Source organism: Vanacampus margaritifer, chromosome 18 (genome assembly GCF_051991255.1).
Source record: "Vanacampus margaritifer isolate UIUO_Vmar chromosome 18, RoL_Vmar_1.0, whole genome shotgun sequence".
Taxonomy (NCBI): Eukaryota; Metazoa; Chordata; class Actinopteri; order Syngnathiformes; family Syngnathidae; genus Vanacampus; species Vanacampus margaritifer.
The window spans coordinates 13,195,335-13,214,066 of record NC_135449.1 but is presented as its reverse complement, the minus strand read 5'-3'; the positions used below and the strand labels follow the sequence as shown (position 1 = coordinate 13,214,066).

The window sequence follows — 18,732 nt, the reverse complement described above, 5'->3', positions numbered from 1 at the left end:
ATATTGCCAGTTAGTGGTACATAGCAGGGTTATAATAGTTTGGGATTTTCATTGCAGTAATTTTATTTCATTATTATTATTTATTTATTTATTTTTTAAATTAAGTTAGTTTTTAGAGCAAGTTTGTTAGTTATTTGTTTTTTGTGTGTTTTTTTAATGCTTCCTTCTTCTTCAGTTATTATTAGTTTTAGTATTAACTTTTTTTTTTTTGATAAATATGCAGTATTTGAAATCGAAAAAACACAATTCCCAAATGACTGTTCGAATTTCCTTCTTCTGTATGGCCAAACAATTATACAAAAAATAAATATGTAAAATGAAGTTTCAGTTTGTTTCATTTTTTTTTTTAGCATTTTCATTTCTATTTTATTTCATTTTATTATTATTATTATAATTATTATGTTTATTCATATATATATATATATATACAAAGGTTAATAACGATTTTGTAAAAACACAACATGAGATTTATTAACGACAGTATCAGAAATGTAACTCTATATGTATTAAGTTATTACTGCCTGTACAATTCTTAAGTGATATATATATATATATATATATATATATATGCTTTCTTTCACAGAACACATGAATCAAGCTGCATGTGCAATTAGCTACTACATGCTCATGAACATCTTGCAATTATTTTCAACTCAAACTATTTCAAATGTTTACTTGACTGACCTTTTTGTTTTTACCTCTCCTCCTGTCTTCTTAAATAATACCATCTTAAATAAATTATAAAGGTAGCCACAGATGTGCTGGCTTGGAAAATTAACACAATTTGCTGCAAAACAGATGTTCTTTTATCATCACTTTGTTAAATGCGGCATAGCAGCAAGCAGGAGGGCGGTTTTGCGCATTTGCCATGTTTCAGATTGATTAGAACTTTAAAAACTTGTAGTTCATAAATTTGAAAATAAATGGTATCTTTCTTCATTCGGAGTTGCGTTTAAGGGCTAAGACTCAAAGCAAAAAAAGCAACCAATAGCTAGGGACTTCACTGAATCACAATGCAAAGCTAGCATTAGATCAATAAGCCAAAGCCTCGAGGTTTGCTTCAGCAGTCAAACGACTGGAAACGCAAACACTTGACTTGCAAGGTCTCCCTGTATCCAGATAGCCTCGGAAACGCATGCAGAAGGCATTCGCTACATCGGCCTTCTTCACACGCTCGCTACAGGTGTTTTTCAGTGCACGTCAATAAAAACTTCTCAACGCAATTCCAGCTAAATCCTCTAATATCATGTCGACACTCGAATCCCATGACAGCTACCGCTCCAACTCACACCCGTGCTCACACAGTGTGCATCTGCTAATCCACATGATATTTAATAACCCTGCTAATAGAATAACGCTTAAAACTGCCTGGAGCAAACTGAATGAGGAATGTGCATATCTCTTTTTGCGCTAAGCTTTTGAGGTTTTATAAAAGGAGAGACAAAAGACATCTGACAGTGTGCTTCTTTCTTTATAGAAGCTACTTGCTGAATATTTGCAGACTGAGGTCATATTATTGATTTGTGAATATGTAGTTTTACCCCGACATTGCTTTACATTTGAAGATAACTGAGTCATGTATGCACTGTATGTTCAAATTGGTGGGACATCATTTGCTTTTGTTGGCAGGAAAGCGTCAGGAAAACGGAACTGCTAAGGTTGAACACAAGCTGTTTCAGAACACTTGAGTTTTGGAAACAATCACAGCAAATGAACATCATCAAAGCAATAACAAATTTGTAAGGAGGCTTAAAATATGAGTAACTTTTAAAGCCCTGGTTGGGGGTTGTCATTATTTTGAAATGATGCTTGCTAAACTGAGGTTTCAAGAGGTATGCTGAGGAATATTGGCCAAAAAACCCCACTATTTTGTGACATTAGGGGTATTCCTGAATGTTTTGGTAAAATGTTGAGCTCTTTATCCTTCTAGAACCCTATAATATATTTATTTACTGAAAATGTAAAACCGTCTGAAAATGTAAAGTGATTTTCATTTAACTCGATCAAAAATAATCTAGTAATTTCAACAATAATGCAAACCTGACTGTTATTGTAAACACATTTTTACCGATGATGTAATAATATCTTATGACATTATTTGGGACTTATTACATTTTCAGGTGTCTTCTTTTCTTAAAACTTGGCATATGATTATTTTCAGTCCAAAGTTCTACATTGAGTGTTTTGAGAATCTAAGACTGTTATTTACAATCAAAGTAAAAATTGGGATGTTGAAATTTTGGTGTTAAATGTTTCCGTTTATTTCAACCCCCAAACAAAGTGTATTTTTAAGTCTGTGAAAATTAAATGGAGGTCAGTGTTATTGATTAAGTGTTATTGTTATTATCATGAGTTATTTGACAGAGCTTATTTATCTAGTGTGAAACCAACTCTGCAGAGAGTTAATCAAAGTAAGCTCCACCCACTTGATTACAATTGATACAATTGATATCATATAATAATGCAGAGTTTATTACATTATTGGTGAAAACATTAAATTGTTGGGTTTTATTACATATTTGTTTTTATCAAATTATGTGCAAATTGTATTAAATTTTCAGGAAATTATTAAATTTGGTGCAACAATCCTTGGGGTCGTTTGATTCCAGAGGTTCAACGATACTCGATAATGTACATTTTTAACTTGGAAACCTTTTTGTTGGCAATGTTATATGCTTTCCATCCAGAAGGAGTCAGAAAGACAAAAAGATAATTTGGTGCAAATATCAACATTAATTCCATCACCTTACAAGTGTTCTTTACAGTAAATATATATATTTTGTGTCAATATTTTGTTCATATTTTATATATATATATTTTATATTTATTATAGTTTAAGAGTCTTTACATGTGAGCCCAAGGCAATTAAGTAGTCCTGAGTGAACATGTCATATTATGCTTGCTGCACTGCAGGACATAAGTGCCCCTTACACTCACAGCAGTTCGTAATTACTTGGTAACCTGAATGTCAAAACCATTTAAAAAGCCCTCCGTGGTGCTGCTGTTTATTACATAATAGCTAATAAAAAGGTTCTCTTATTTTTCAATGTAGTGAATACACTAATCTTTTACATTACTCCTCAATTTAATAACAACACTGGTTGCTACTCAATAAAAAATATAAAAAACATGTACAGTCTGTTTGGAATAAATATTAAGGCCGCACAACAAAATTGACCAATAATGTTACTTGAAAATTGTAATGAACTTAATGGAATGAGATTTGCAATTAAATTGTTCAGAAATAGAATATTAATAAAGAACTTATTATAAACCAGTTTCCAGCACTCCCCAATATCCCGTAACTCACTCTATAAACATGGCAGACATGCTGCATTGAAAATACAGTGTACTAAACATAAAGTAACAAATTCACACTATTCAATCTCCCAAAGTGTTAAGAACCTAAATAAATAAATTAGTTAATAAATTAATTAAATACATGAGTGTGTTCTTAGTGTGAAACATATGATCTGGAGTGCTGGAAGGGTTTTGGGACCCACGAAAAAAAAAAAAGTTGACTCAATAAAGCTATTTTCTGTAGCCCCTGCCAGTCATGGGCTCTAAAAATTGATATTGCCGTTAGGTTTTTCCTCTTTACCACGCCCATTCATATAATTATAATGCAACTGATATATTTACATGTTCAAATGATCTAACAGCACAACCTAAAACATATTTCATTAATTATATTTGCCCAAAGAGGTAATTTCTCTCAAAATGTTGAGACTTTAGGAGTATTCAAGGCTCTGTAACAACATGCAACATAATCAGAATGCACCCATCCATGCAAATAACAAGCAGCTGCGAGATTTATCTCCACTTTTTAGTCAGTGATTGTCTGCAGTTATTTGCTGTGTCAGCAGATATACTGTACAAGAACATTTTAGCTTGAATGTTTTCGTCTTGGTGTTTTGTTTTTGTTTTGAAAAAGGAGTACAGAAGACCACTATTTATGCTATAGCTTTAAAAGGAAGATCTGCTGTGCTGTGGAAATCTGTCTTAAACGACAAAGACCTCAGCTAAGTAAAATAAAAAAGATTTTTCTTTGGCTTTACATGTGACTTATTCCACAAGCAGGACCAGTTTCACTCAGTGTAAGATATGAAGTTTGTGCAAAGGAAAAGACGGATGTACAGTAGAATTTTCAAGAACTGAGGAGAGTAACTTGCTCTTTTAGAATATGACATATCTACCATTCAGTTTATAACATTTTCAAACCTACACACAAATCTAAGACCACAATGTAAATGACAGTACTGGTCTTGATATGACAACAAACATACGATAAGGCTGTAGTTGTCAATAAAAATGGTGGACTATCAGATGCAACCTCCTTTGAATGTGCATGTTCTTAATGAGAGAGCAGGAAAGATCAATAAGCACACACAACTTTTGATCAAGCAGGCACAAAGAGCTGTGATTAGAGTCAAATCAAAGCGAGTGGTGCACACAGTGTTGCATTTCATGAGTGTGACCCACAAGGCCTCAGTACTCACCCAGAAATACATCATCATCTCAGCTGAGAGAGGACGGAACACCAAAGGATTCAAGACTTGCAAAGAAAGTGGCGAGGCCAGAGGTCTTCTTTTTTTCTCTCCCCCTTTTCCTCTCTCTTGGTCAAACTTTGTCTATCCTGTCTTGCAGTGTTAGTCTTACTTCCTCAGTCCTTTCACGTTTTTCGCCTCTCTCCGGAATGTAATTTTTGGCAGCGCCGTCTGCTGACAACCAGTTAATTGCCCCTGTGTTTGTGGATATGTAGCCAAGTTATAAAGTCCCTTTTATGTGTCCCGCTGCCCCTGAAGACAGTCGGTCTCTCGTTCCCGCTGACTGTTCTCGCCTCTCAGAGTTGCTGCAGAAAACCTCAAGCTGCCTCCTCTCCACTAAAAACACAGCCTCTTCTTTGCCAAAGGGGGACGGAAGGAGAAAGAACAATACGGAGAGAGGCAAAAAGGGGGAAAGTGCTCTAAGGCGTTGCTACTGTATCCCCGCTTTGCCTCTCTTCTATCTCCTCTTCGCAACTTTCCAACCTCTCTACTTTTTTCTTTTTACCTGCCTCCTCCCTCTGCTTCCTATTATCGTCCAGAGCAGCTTCAGTTTGGCAGCAGTGTTTTACGAGGGAGGCACGTGTGAGACTTTCTTCTTGTAGTGCTCCCAGGTGAAGACGGCAGGAGATACAAGGGGGGGTCGGAAAAGCCGGAGTTAACCACACTGAGCGGTAGCACGGAATCTTGCAACAGGGAAGAACAAGTGCAGAGGGGACGAGGTGGAGAGCGGAAAGATGCAGAGGGGAGAACGTGAACATGAGGGAAAGGGAGGGGGAGGACAGAGCCAACATGGTTGGACAGAACTTGTTGGAAATTGATGAACAAGCCTAAAATGGTGAAAGACAACGACTAAGTTTTTATTTTATTTTTAATTAAATGAAAAAAATATTTGTATTTATATTTTTATATGGGCATCTTCCAATACTTAGCATCAAGCATAGTTTCACGTGATGTCTTTGTTTGCAATAAAGCTCTGTGAGACAGGCAGGCAGCAGAGAGGGAGGGTGGATGAGGATTGAATACTAGCCTGGCTCAGCAACTTTGGCCCTCAAACACCAACCACCAACCCCCACATCACTGTTACAGTCAATACAACCACTGAGATAAGCTGCCACATTAACTATTTCACTGCCTATAAATGTAAACTGTAAAAACTGGCAAAAGCTAGCCCATTTAGTGTACAGTGACCATTTTTTGATGACCAAAAAAAAAGAAGACATTCGGCTTGACCTCGAGATACTTAAAAGTTTCCTCAAAGATGCCGTCCGTTATAACCATTTTAACATATGCTTCTACTAAATGAGTAGAAATTAATAAAACAAAAAACATAACTTTCCTTTTTTTTGCTAGAGAAAGGAATAAATAATGACATATTGTCCAAACTTTTTGCCCCAAGAGGTACTTCTCAAGCTACAGAATATTGCCGGCAACATCAGGGTTCAAACCCACACTCTACGGTTTGGTAGCCCAGAGTACTCCAAGTGAGCCCACTGGCAAGCTCAGTGCTTTATTTGAAAGCTCAGGGACAAAATGGCTGCTGTATGTTCAACCAGAAAGGTATCTCACTTCTTGGTCTGGCGACTTCACTAACGGCGATGAAATACGGACAAATGAACAGGATATCATATTGCTTGAATTATAGTTGTATTGCATTATATAGTTTATTCAGATTCTATCCAATTTCATAGCAAGCAGTTTTCTCTGGCACTCATGTATCATAAAACATTTGCTTGTAGCTGCCCTAAGTCCCTCCACTCGTGTCAAGATGACATTTGGCGTCGGTCACATACACATACAAATGGACCAGACATTTTTTAAAGAAGTGGGTATGTTCAGGCAATAGAAGATGTTTAGTCGCCCTAGTTTAGTTGAAACAATTGTATAATTTACATATCAGCCAACAACAACAAAAACACCATCCATGTCGTTGAAATACCAAAGCACTAAAAAACTTACAGTAAGTGAGGGAAAATAAGCATTGATAATAAGAGACATCAAACTCCATTCTTAAAAGAGACCTTAAGAGGCGACCGTGCGCTCGGCTTAAAAACAGGTGTGCCTTCATTTTTCTGCCGGTGCAGGTCTAGTATACCGTGGTTGAGACTACATTCATTCCAGTCGACGCAGCTGCCCCGCCCTCACCACATCTCGCAGTTTGTTGACAAAAAGTAGACAGGATTTTAGACTCGCAAGTAGGTCTAAGTAGTGGTGCAGGTGGTGTAACGCGATTTTGGGGGATTTGATCGATACACAGGAAGATAGATTTGGCACTCCGTGGATGTGTGGTGGATATCATCGTACTTCATTTATAAACAGGACAAGTGTGTGGGGCACACCATCCTGATCATGCATCACAACTTGGGTGGGGTTACACATTGATGTAACATGGGGCAGTCTAAAAAGGCAGTCTCAATTGTCCGCATCACATGCGAGGCTGACTATCATCATACGCAAAGGGAGACCTTGCAGTTAACATGCATAAATGCACTTTGTGCACGCCAATTTCATGCACGGACCTCAGCGAGTCTATTTCTGTTTCCGCAATGTTGAGGGCTTTTGAGGGGAGCCGCTTCAATTGGCCAGGAGTTGGCTCTGTTCCATCTCACAACGCCGCACAACTGGGCAAAATGTATTATTCCATCTGTACGAGTCAAGCAAAACGACCAAAAGAAAGAAATCCACCCATACACATAGTTATGGCGCACTCACTCTAGGGCCATTGTACCGTGCCCAAGCACGCTTGCTGCTAAAGTCCGGTAGTTTGAGCACAATCGATCCGCACCTGAGTACGGTTCGGATCCCCAGTTTAGCACGATTGAGAGAGGAGGGCCAGAGAATAGTACGGTTGGCCGCACATGAATGGAACGTAACCGTGACATCACGTGCGACGTATATAGTGAGCGACCTGAACTGTTGACCATACAACCACCAGAGTATCCCTAGCAAAGAAATGGCAGCAAAAGGCTCACGTTGGTCTGATGACAAAGTGCAGTCCCCTTATGATGACGTCTTCTTCTTGCGTGAATCAACATGATGACGTATATTTCAGAGGCAAATGGGCCAAACCACGGTTTGGTTAGAATAATGTGAGTGCGGGCCGCAGAGGGACAGGGGAGGGAGGCAATCAGGCTTCAGTATGGTATGGAAGAAATGGCCCTTGTGTGAGTGCGCAGTTCGACTGCACTTTGTGTTTGACCTGCGCTGGGTACAAAAAAAGGGCCCATTACATGTTTTTATTCACAAATTATACCACCCCATATACACGGGCTTACAGGGCATACCTCGCCTGTTTGTGCCTGTGTAACAGTGGGCTGGGTCTTGGCTTCTTGGTTAGGCTACATAGCTCTCAAATGAGAAAAAAAGAGAGAACCTTTAAGATGACAAATGCCTTTAAACTCTAAAAATAGAGGTAGAGGCTGGCTGTGTGGTACATGGACACATCACCAATTGCTAAATTTGCATATACATTGGTGTTAATGTGAATGCATTGGAGCTTCTTTTATAAAGGTTGCAAACAGGTTGCATTGGGCCTGGAGGTTTTGTACACAATTTTTTTTCTGCCAACAATATGACTTGGCAGGAGATTGTGTGCCCCTGTACATAAACTCAAGAATGCTGTCATATGCAAATTTTGTAGCACTAAGGAAGAGGTGCAGTGAAGCAAATCGACTCACATACATTTAATTCTGATTTATATCCATCAGAAGTCATAGAGACAACTCATCACAAAGCTAAGCATGGCATTTGTGCTTTTACGTAGTCAAACTTTATTTTGAACATCAGCAACAATAAGTTCATACTTGTATAACGAACAATTCCTATTCCATTAGCTTTTGATTTTAAACGAAATTGCCTGCCAGGACATTGGTCATTGTCTAACGTTCCATGTTCAAATAATAAAGATAAGTGCTACACTGCTGATTTATGTGATTATTTAAGTGAGTTGAGAAGGATGTTTTTGGTATATAAACATTACATATAAACACAGTCATACAATTCTCCATTACACCGCTGCCAATGAAAAAGGTACTGACATCAGCATCATCCATACAGACAATGACTTGATCCAAAGGCTGATGCGGTGTGGCCCTGATGTGCTGCAGTAAGCGTATTGAGTCAGCCCTCTGCCTGCTCAGTGTAATGCTCTCTTGATGGCTCATCTTCATTTTGCCGTTTTACAAATTACTGCAGCTTATTTTCTACGCTGTTGACCTGCAACCTTTGATCATGAGCAATTTTGGAATTTGAGACGATGGCAGTCAAAATAAAAAAAGGGCAGTTTCACATCTTTTCTTACTGTGTGTAATTTTTGGTGTTTGTCAACATGACAAACTGATGAGATTTGCCAAAAATCTTTAGTTGTAAATAAACTGACTAAAGGACATTTGTGTCTTGCCAATAGGCGCTTTGGCAAATTTGAGTCACCCAGTTGTCAGTTATTTTATTCTTTTCAGTTTTTGTGTTTTTCAAGGAAGATTACCAACAATTTTGCTTACTTTTGTAGTTTTATTTAACAAATAAATAAATAAAAACCGACACCCAGCCTTGAGATACTACACCCATTACCCATCTCAGAGATCGAACACGTGTGGCAACCATATCTTCGGTTAGGGAGCGCAGAGTGCTACCGGTGAGCTAAAATGTTACCTTCTTTTCCGGGTTATATCCTGCTATCCATGTCTAAGTCATGGCATAGGTCACATACGCCGGTAACAGGGTGCACTCCGCCTCCCATTTGCCACAAAGTGTCAGTCAAATTTAACCAATGTTAATTGATCCCGAGAAAAACAATGAAAACCAGACATTTTCATGAATTTTTAAAACGCCCGTGGACGTGCGGACAGGACAAAAGGGGATGTTTGGTCACCCTAATTTTACTGTATTCATGACTTAAACGGCCATCAACAATTTATTTGAAAACAGACTAACTTTGAGTTTATTTGTAAAACCTGATGTATTGATTTTTCCAGTGTTCTTCTCTAACTCTTTTTAGCCATGTTTCCCCCATCTGTCAGTTTGGATCGGTAAATCCTGATTGGATTTGTGTTACCACTCGGGAGTGTAGGTGATATATAAGCACTTAACGGAAACGTCTCTTCAAAAGAACAACACTTAATCCCGGTTCTTTAGTATTCAACAAAAGCTTCAATTTTTCGATCCAGAACAAGTCCTTTTAAAGCGCTCGACTTTTCATCTTCCATTGTTAAACTTGCGTTGTGCGAAACAACCTTTGGCCCAAAAATAATGTAATAATATTTTAATGTTCTATATTAGTTGATTACATAACACAGCTATCATTCTGCATTATGCCCCAGTGATTTTCTTCATGGTGTAAACAGCCAAGCAGCAAATATCCAACTGCTCATAATGGTAATGATGATTATCATCATCAGCAATAACAGCAGTCTTGAAGCAAAATTACCATTAAAGAGCTGATGCAAGCAGATTATGACCTTTCTCTCTGCTTTGGCGTAATACACCCCAAATCTCTGCAACGCGCTGGGCGCTATGAAAACAAAATAAGACGCTCAGAATCTTGCTGTTAACTTTGAAGACCCAGCTGCAAGACACACTATATCAGCAACGTTGTTAGGGATGGGAAATTGCTGTGTCGTATACTGCAGTGTAAATAAAATATGACCAATGTAAATATTCATTATGTTTATGAAATCAGATGGTTCCTTTTAGACATGCAAAAATGAGTGTGGAAAATGTCTCCTTGCAGCATTTCAAAGTCATCCCCAAACAATAGGGTAGGTAAAGCCTACCGGATAATACTTTAAAAACTACAAAGAAATCACGTCTCTTCCCTCAAACCTCCGTCAGATGACTATCAGAGGAAAGAAGAAGAGATCTTCAAACGCTGCTGCAGTATGTCACACAAACAAGCCAACATATATCCTCTGCTGTATCCCAGTATGGGGAGACAACATCAATATCAATCAACTGTAACATTTATCAGCAGTTCAATAAAACACAGCCTTGCAATCAGCAAGTGACACAGAAGAGATTACAGTCTAATTCAAATTTAATTGAAACACCACTAATATTGCATTAGTGCGCGCTGAAAGGACATCATCCATTATTCTAAGATGAACAACAACAGACTTGAAGGCCTAGCCACAGTATTTAACACGAGTGTTTGTTGGGAACGCGACAAAGGCCATGTAAAAAAAATAAAAACAACTTTTCACACTTTTCAATCTGCTCATAAATACAATTTCCACCATGTTGTCATCCAAGACAGCATAAATGGGTGCAGCGCTGCGTGTGGCGAATAAAGCCAGCAGTTGACAGACATGAGTTGATGCAAGTGGATACGAGTTGATAAGGAGAAGAAGATGATAACCAACCAGTCTGGTGACAAGGGGAGCCCCAAAATGCCAGAAGTGTTCGTTGAAGAGCCCACTGTACACCACGTTCCCAAAAAGAGTGATGGTTCCCGGTTTGCACAGACCGCTTCCTGGCTTAGTTTCTGCAACAACAACAAAAATAAATCAAATTTGTTTAAAAGGTGACTTCTGGAAAAGTGACATTTTAATAATTTGTATGCACATGCAGTTGGGACTCTTGAGTGCCTGACCGCCCATCAAGTGTGAAATTAAACAACGTAAATTTGTATTTCTGCCTATTTCTCAAAATGTGACTGTGAGAAGATTGTTCTGAACTTCCATTCCATTGGTATGTAACAATAATAAGAATTTTACAGCCAGACCAGGTTTCTCGGCTGTGGCTTGACAACTAGGCTGTGCTGAGATCCAAAGTATGGCCAGCAAAGGTTAACTATGTTCGGTGATGTGTCAACAACAGATCTGCACTTTAATTGACATGTGTCAATACAATTCAGGGGCTTTGTGATGAAGTACTGACTCTATTAGTGAAAATAGACACACACACACAGACACACTCTGGACTGTAGAAGATTCTTGCTTGTCTCTTGAATCCCTTAGGCATGACAATGAAATCTTTACTTGCCATTGGCTCAGCAACTGGGATAAAAGTCAGTTATTTTTATAATAGAGCAAAATAAAAAAGGGGTTACGCCAAACATATCATATTAAATACAAGACATTTTGAGTCCTCTATTCCATGAGTATAATAGTTTGCCCCCATTAAAACCCTGACGTATATGTTCAGATACATGCATTGCACGGATGATCCATTAGAGGGCAGTATCACCCGGCTGATGGCTTTTCCAGCGATCGCTCCAATTGAGAAAGGAGAGACACCTAAACTTATTAATAATGGAAAATGTTCTTTCTGATTTTTGGAAATAAAATAAAAAGTTTAATTATTATATTTTTGACAGTTATAAATGTACAAATTTAAAGTATTGTGACCGGATGTATCAAATATGACACAAATCAAATGTCACATGTTGAAGTTGATTAAAAAAAAAAAAAAAGGAAATTGTTTGTTCAAAAGGACAAATAAATACTCTGCTGTATTTACAAAGAATTATAATTTCCTTTTATATATTTCATGGTTCAGGCTTTATAGGGTAAAAACTGCTAGTGCTGGTTGACCTCATATAACAGATTATGACACAAAACTTCTGTTTGCATTCCTATGCATAATCACGAAATCAATCAAACTTGATGTCATTATTACCCACAACCTCTTTTGAAGAACTATCTGGCAACAACCTGTCCTTAGGGTACGTGGTCATCTTGTCAGCCTCAACAAAAGGTTCCAGATTCGAGTCTCGGTTTGGGTCATTCAATGTGGGGTTTGCATATTCTCTTGATAGTTCACTCACCTATGATAAAGATAAACTTGCAGTGTTGGATAATATGACACTAACAAGCTCGTGGTACCAATAAATATCATCGCTCACGCTCCCTCTCCCTCTCTCTCTCTCTCCCTCTCTCTCTATAACTCAATAACTCTTGCCCTCTCCCTCTCTCTCTCTTCCCCAGCTCTCTCTCCCCCATTCCCCTCCCACTCTCTCTCTCTTTCCCCCCTCTCTCTCTCCCTCTCTCCCTTTCCCCTCTCTCTATGACAATATATATATATATATATATATATATATATATATATATATATATATATATATATAGAGAGAGAGAGAGAGAGAGAGAGAGAGAGAGAGAGCGGGGAAGAGAGAGTATATATATATATATATATATATATATATATATATATATATATTGCAAGTGTTACAAAGAGATTGTAACAAAGAACATGCACCACATCAAGATGCCATTCAGAGCATCAATTCCGAGATCAGTCATTTTTCTCGCCGACACCAAAGCTTTGTGCTGATGTCAAAATAATTTTATGGATTAGGAACATCCATCCGTAATGCAAATAAAAGGTTGGAGTTAACAATAAAATTGATGAAACACTTTCCCTCCTTCATAAACCAACATCGTCTTCAAGTCGTCTTCATTGGCATCCATCACAAATCACATTCACCTGGTGCCACATTTAATATATTTTTTTCCTACAATGTCAAATAAATGTTTTGTTTGCTTAAGAAATTGTTTATTGATGACATTTAATCACGTAAATGTTTCACGTCAACAGCAGATACGGTGGATATGAAACGTCAACACATTCATAAAAAAACGTTTTCCACCATAAATGTGCATACCTGTACCACTCAATGCCAAAACATTTTCTAGAAGAGAATTAAAAATAAACAACTGAGATGTGGTTGCACAAGTATGCACACCCTGTTACAACTTGTGGTGGATGTGTTTGCATTCCAACACATTTGAAATGGGAGTAAGACAGCACCACCATTTAAAGTGCCTCTCTCTGATTCATCTTAAATAAACTTCTAAAGACGTTATTTTAGAATTATGGCCACAATGTTCAACGTTGGTTTTATTGGACCAAAACACATTTTCAATTGATTTCAAGTGTGTGTGTTTTTTTTTTTGTAAGGTAAGGCAACAATGTTGTAACCCAAACCTGGCATTTTGAAGAAACCGGAAGATTGTTGTCGTATAATAGCCAGCACTTGAAATTTGGAGGGAAAACCTTGGTAATGTCACTGCCTTATTTGTTTGTACCGTATATTTTCCTTGTGTTTCATGCTATAATCAATTACTACGTTTACATGCAGGCAATAACCCTTTTAAAACCCGAATATTAGCAATATTTGGGCTTTGAAAGGCCATGTAAACATGCACAAGCTTTTTGGGTTTTTAGAAACTCCAAAAAGCCCCTTGGGTTACCCCTTTCATAATCAGAATACCTCAATCAATGCTCACAACCTCTTCTTCGTCTCCTTTTCCTCTTCTTCGCTTATTTGCACTCACAAAGAGTCTTGGTCATTGTAGTAACGACTTGTATGCGCGGTGCTGTCCTACACGGGCCTCGCTTAAATACATAGATTTCTCCGTGGCGTTTTTACGTTATATTATGCCTCCTATAGTGAAAATGCCACAGTTTGTGACACGCTAACTATTCATGTGAGACAGACGCGACCTCACCAGTAATGCTTAAACAGTGTTTATCTCCAGCTCGCAGCGTTCAACAATACACGTCTGTGAAGGAACATTAGATGATACACACAAAGTTCCGCTTTTTTTTCAAACTAAGTAAGTCCGTGCTTCTGGCGTGACAAGAACCGCACTTCTGGAGCGAGTAGGAAACCGACTACTTTATTTAGCGTGGTGTGTGACATGAATATAATGTATTTCATTGATCGTTTAAAGTTAGAAGTGGAAATGACGTCTATTTCTGCCATGATGGTGTCCGTCTTTCACCCCCTTACATCGGGTTATTCCAAACGCCATGTATACCGGGGTTATTCTGTCAACTTGCGCATGTAAACGTGTTATTCCGATTGTTCCAGAAACTCGAATTCTAACCATAACCCTTAATATTGCCTGCATGTAAATGTAGTCAGTGTGTTAACCATAATGAGTAGAAAGGCTACTTTTTTTTTTTAAATAAGACTACACTGTACTGTTAATCCCCTCAAACCTTCTAAAACCAGAGCCATGCAGAGACCTTTGGAAGGGCAGGTTCTCAAAGTTAAAAGGTGGCACATGGAACATAGAAGTGTTTGAAACAGATTTCAGAAATGTTCTTTTCAATATAACTCATTAAACTTTCGATTTTGAAAATACAATATCTAAAATGACATGTGAGTGTTTAAAGGTACTGGCCGACGTTTTTCCGTTGCTCTTTGTAAACATTCAAAATTGACGCTCAAGAAAGCCGAGGGCAGCAGCCAACCAGGAACAAGCGTGAAACCAGTCCAATCGGGTACTATACTATATAACGCTCTATCATTTGTATTGTTATTTTAGATTTATAACCCAACCTCTGAAATCGTTAATTTATTAGCACTTTCAGTGGTTAAATTATAGACATACTTGAATGTTTCTTTATTGCATTCCTTGAAAACTCGTACCTGGTACTTTGAATGATTTGTCCACTGGATAGCTGTATTTTATTCATTCATCATTTATTCATTTTACTGTATTGTGTTTTATGTATTAAATGTGTTATATAAAAAAACATTGCCATTCATTTCATGTAATTTTAAGCCAAAATGCTATATTGTGATATATTTGCTGCTACTGAGATATAAATTACCTACATCTAAGATACAAAATTTTGTCTATCACACAGCATTTGCTTTTGCTACATTCTGGCCAGTTGGATAACCAACTAGAGAGTTCCTTCTCATGTTGTTAGCTATCTGAAGCTTTTTTTTTTTTTGTCGATGAAACAAACTGAAAAAATCTTGACGTAGAAGGTGGACCACTTCACTGTCTCCATCCACGGCATAGCACTGCTTTTCTCCCCTTAATTACTTAGTGGTTGCATAAATGTTGTTTTTTATAGTGTAAAGTGAGGCACTAAACAATAAAGCACCTTCCGTTGTACAAAACAATAAAAGCAAAATATCTAAACAACACATTCATAACACTCCTGATTGTGGCTAAATGTACTTAATCATTCTCATAAAGGGAATCATGCATTAATGAAAAGTGGACAACCGCCAATCTAAGAACAATAATAAAACAGTAGGCACATTCTAGTCAATAAATACAAAAGTTTTACTCTTCCCTACAAGCATAATAAACTTGTTAAAAGAATAATACTGACAAACATTTAGAATGTAGACTGAGACAAACAACTGAGAAAATCTTGTTGGAAGACGGTCATCCTTATACTCTCCTCAACTTGAATAAAAAAAATATTTAAAATAATAATAATAAAAAAAGAACAGTTAGAACGTGTCTCACTATGTTTCACTTTTAATTAGCTTGTGCTATAACACAGTCTGTGATAATATATCTGCTAGAGTTTTGGAGACAAAAGGCGGGTCATTACAATGTCAAACATTGGCAATTGAATGGGGAATTTGCACCTCCTTGCGGAGTCGCCCTCTGGACTGGTCTTAGAATCGCTCTCACGCTTCCTGTCACTGTGGCTCGAGCAGAGAGGACATTTTCAAAGCTCAAGTTAATAAAAACCTACTTGAGGTCATCCATGTACCAGGAATTTTTCACTGAGCATCAAACATTCTGCTTTGACAATGATACCCATTTACCAAACTTTATCTTTGTGTTTGTCGTTGCAGAAACAGAGTTGAAAACTAAACTTATTCTCCTCATCAAAAAAAAAAATCCAAAATCCCAATAAAGGCTTCACAGTCCATCAAGCCAAACAGTGGATTTGTCAGCACTGTTACTAATAACTGCTGATGAAAATCGTAAAGGTCAATAAAAGCCTACGGATGAGCTGCTGTGTTTCCCCATTACCAGCCAGTCATCTAGAAACAAATATGACTAGGACAGCATCTTAGCTCAGCGCAGCAGAGATTTACAAAGCATGTCCACAGAACCCCCTACCTTGTAAAGATTCTCCATTGCTGTCGAGATTTTGATGAAGTCTTTGTTATTTGATTGGATCTACTGAAGTCAAATGAGGGCTATCAAGCCAATTAAACCCCTTGGGATGACGTAGGTGAGTGGTCCACAACTACCGGGCCTTTTGTTAGTGGGCTTCACACAAAGTAAGGAGAAAAGAAAAAAAATAGGATCCCTGCCCTTCACTATTTAGTTCCCGATTGGGAATAAACATCAGCAATTGGACACCTTTACCTCAGATTCAGAAACGTATAACAGATGGAGTTCTAATGAAATTATACATCCATCCATTTTCCTAACCGCTTGTCCTCACAAGGGTCGCGGGGGTTGCTGGAGCCTATCCGAGCTGGCTTCGGGCAGTAGGCAGAGTACACCCTGAACTGGTTGCCAGTCAATTGCAGGGCACACAGAGACAAACAACCATACTTACACACCTATGGACAATTTGGAGTGTCCAATCAACCTGCCATGCATGTCTTTGGAATGTGGGAGGAAACCGGAGCGCCCGGAGAAAACCCACGCAAGCACAGGGAGAACATGCAAACTCCACCCAGGAAGGCCGAAGCCCAGACTCGATCTCACGTCCTCTGCACTGGGAGGCGGACATGCTAACCAGTCAGCCACCGTGCCGCCTGAAATTATACAATATAAATTAAATATTTCTAAAAGCATGTACTATATAAAATCAAAACAAGTTTATAAAACTCTTAATTTCCCTTTCTTAAGGCCAAACATTTATTAATTTATGTTCAGAGGAATATTTGCTTTTCTGCTCCAGCGTAACTTGTCAATACAGAACTAAATCAATGTTTAACACCCTTGTGGATTAGCTTCAAATCATAAAAGGGCCTTGACAAGCCATGTGGATGAAGTAATATGATTCAATTACACTCACGGACCTTCCATCCGGTATAAGCATGCACACTTGCACACGCCCACACAGGGCGCTGTGAACAGCGGCCTAATAAAACAGCTCTTAATTGGCATACACACTAGTGGTACTCTCTATGCAGAATGTTTATTTAATATGTGCTGCACTGATAGAAAAGAGCAAAAAAGTAATTGGTTATTGAAGGCTGGAGTTCACGTTCAGGTACACGTCCATCCATCCATTTTCTGAACTGTAATATATATATATATATAGTGCGTTAATTTTGACTTAATTTAAAGTTCCTTTAACACCACACATTGTTTTTTACGCGCGATTAATGATCGCCCTTTACTTGGAAATCCTGTACTGGGGGAATTCCAGTAGCAGAATTTAGCAGTAATGTATTTAATAATAATGCATATATTTGTTGAGACTGTGGTCAAGTTGTACTTTAACAATTTTAAAAATGTGCAGAATTTCACAAGTTTCTTCATGTTAAAGATTAGATAGCTCTTAATATGAAAAGAAAAATGCACTGAGCACTGTCTTACAAATGCAATTATGCCACCTAGTGGCAGAAAAATGGCCTCAACACAAATCAATATTGCACTTGTTTTTTCAGTGCAATACATCTTTTTAATTTTAACTCAATTTTATAAATTATTGGTAAATTAATGTATCAGTGACTAAAAGATGCAACCATATTTCTATTAGTTTAACATTTTTTTCCTCACTTTTATGTTAAGAGTATGACAATTACAAAAAATATTTTGTTGTACATTTTATTGTATTGCATATTATTGTATTATTAGTAGTTGTTAGTTGTGCATATGTATGTAAACACATATTGTAGACTGTACATATAGCATTAGTGGTTTCAAATTACGGTGTCAAATTAGTGGTGTCAAATTGATATATACACAGGTCACGGAGCTCAAAGATGACAACGCTAAACTTCAAGCAACCATGACAATGTCCTCAAAATAGATAAAGGGGAAAAAAAATCAAAATCAAAGAAACAATGCAGGGTTTACAAACAAGAAACATGTGAGACAACATTCTCTTCTCAAGGACTCCCGAGAGTAAACCAGAAAACTCAGAGGCCTACGTAAAAAAGCAACACAACTTTATATTGCCAGAGCTCAAAATCAATTTTGAGCATCAGAAATGTGTAAAGAATATTGTCGCTATATCTAAAAATGCAAGTTAAAACTCTACCATGCAAAATGAAAGCCATATATCACCATCACCCAGAAATGCCGCTGGCTTCCAAGTGCCCACGTTCACATGAGATGGGCTGACACAAAGTGCACGTGTGGTGCGGTCTGACGAGTCTACATTTGACATTGTTTTTGGAAATCATGGACATTGTCTACTCTGGGCTGAAGAGGAAAACGCCCATCCAGACTGTTATCAGCGCAAAGTTCAAAAGCCAACATCTGTGACGGTATAGGGGTTTGTTTGTGCCCCTTGC

At 37.8% G+C, this 18,732-nt stretch overlaps 1 protein-coding gene across 5 annotated transcripts in view; it reads right to left on the bottom strand.

Annotated features, from left to right (window-relative positions):
- rbfox3a (RNA binding fox-1 homolog 3a) overlaps window positions 1-18,732 on the bottom strand; it is a 245,591-nt gene that overhangs the window by 182,782 nt on the left and 44,077 nt on the right. For all 5 annotated transcript variants that reach the window (XM_077550723.1, XM_077550719.1, XM_077550720.1 and 2 more), the window contains exon 2: window positions 10,901-11,022. In XM_077550723.1, the coding sequence (XP_077406849.1) occupies window positions 10,901-11,022 (122 nt within the window). The remainder of the gene's footprint in view (window positions 1-10,900; window positions 11,023-18,732) is intronic.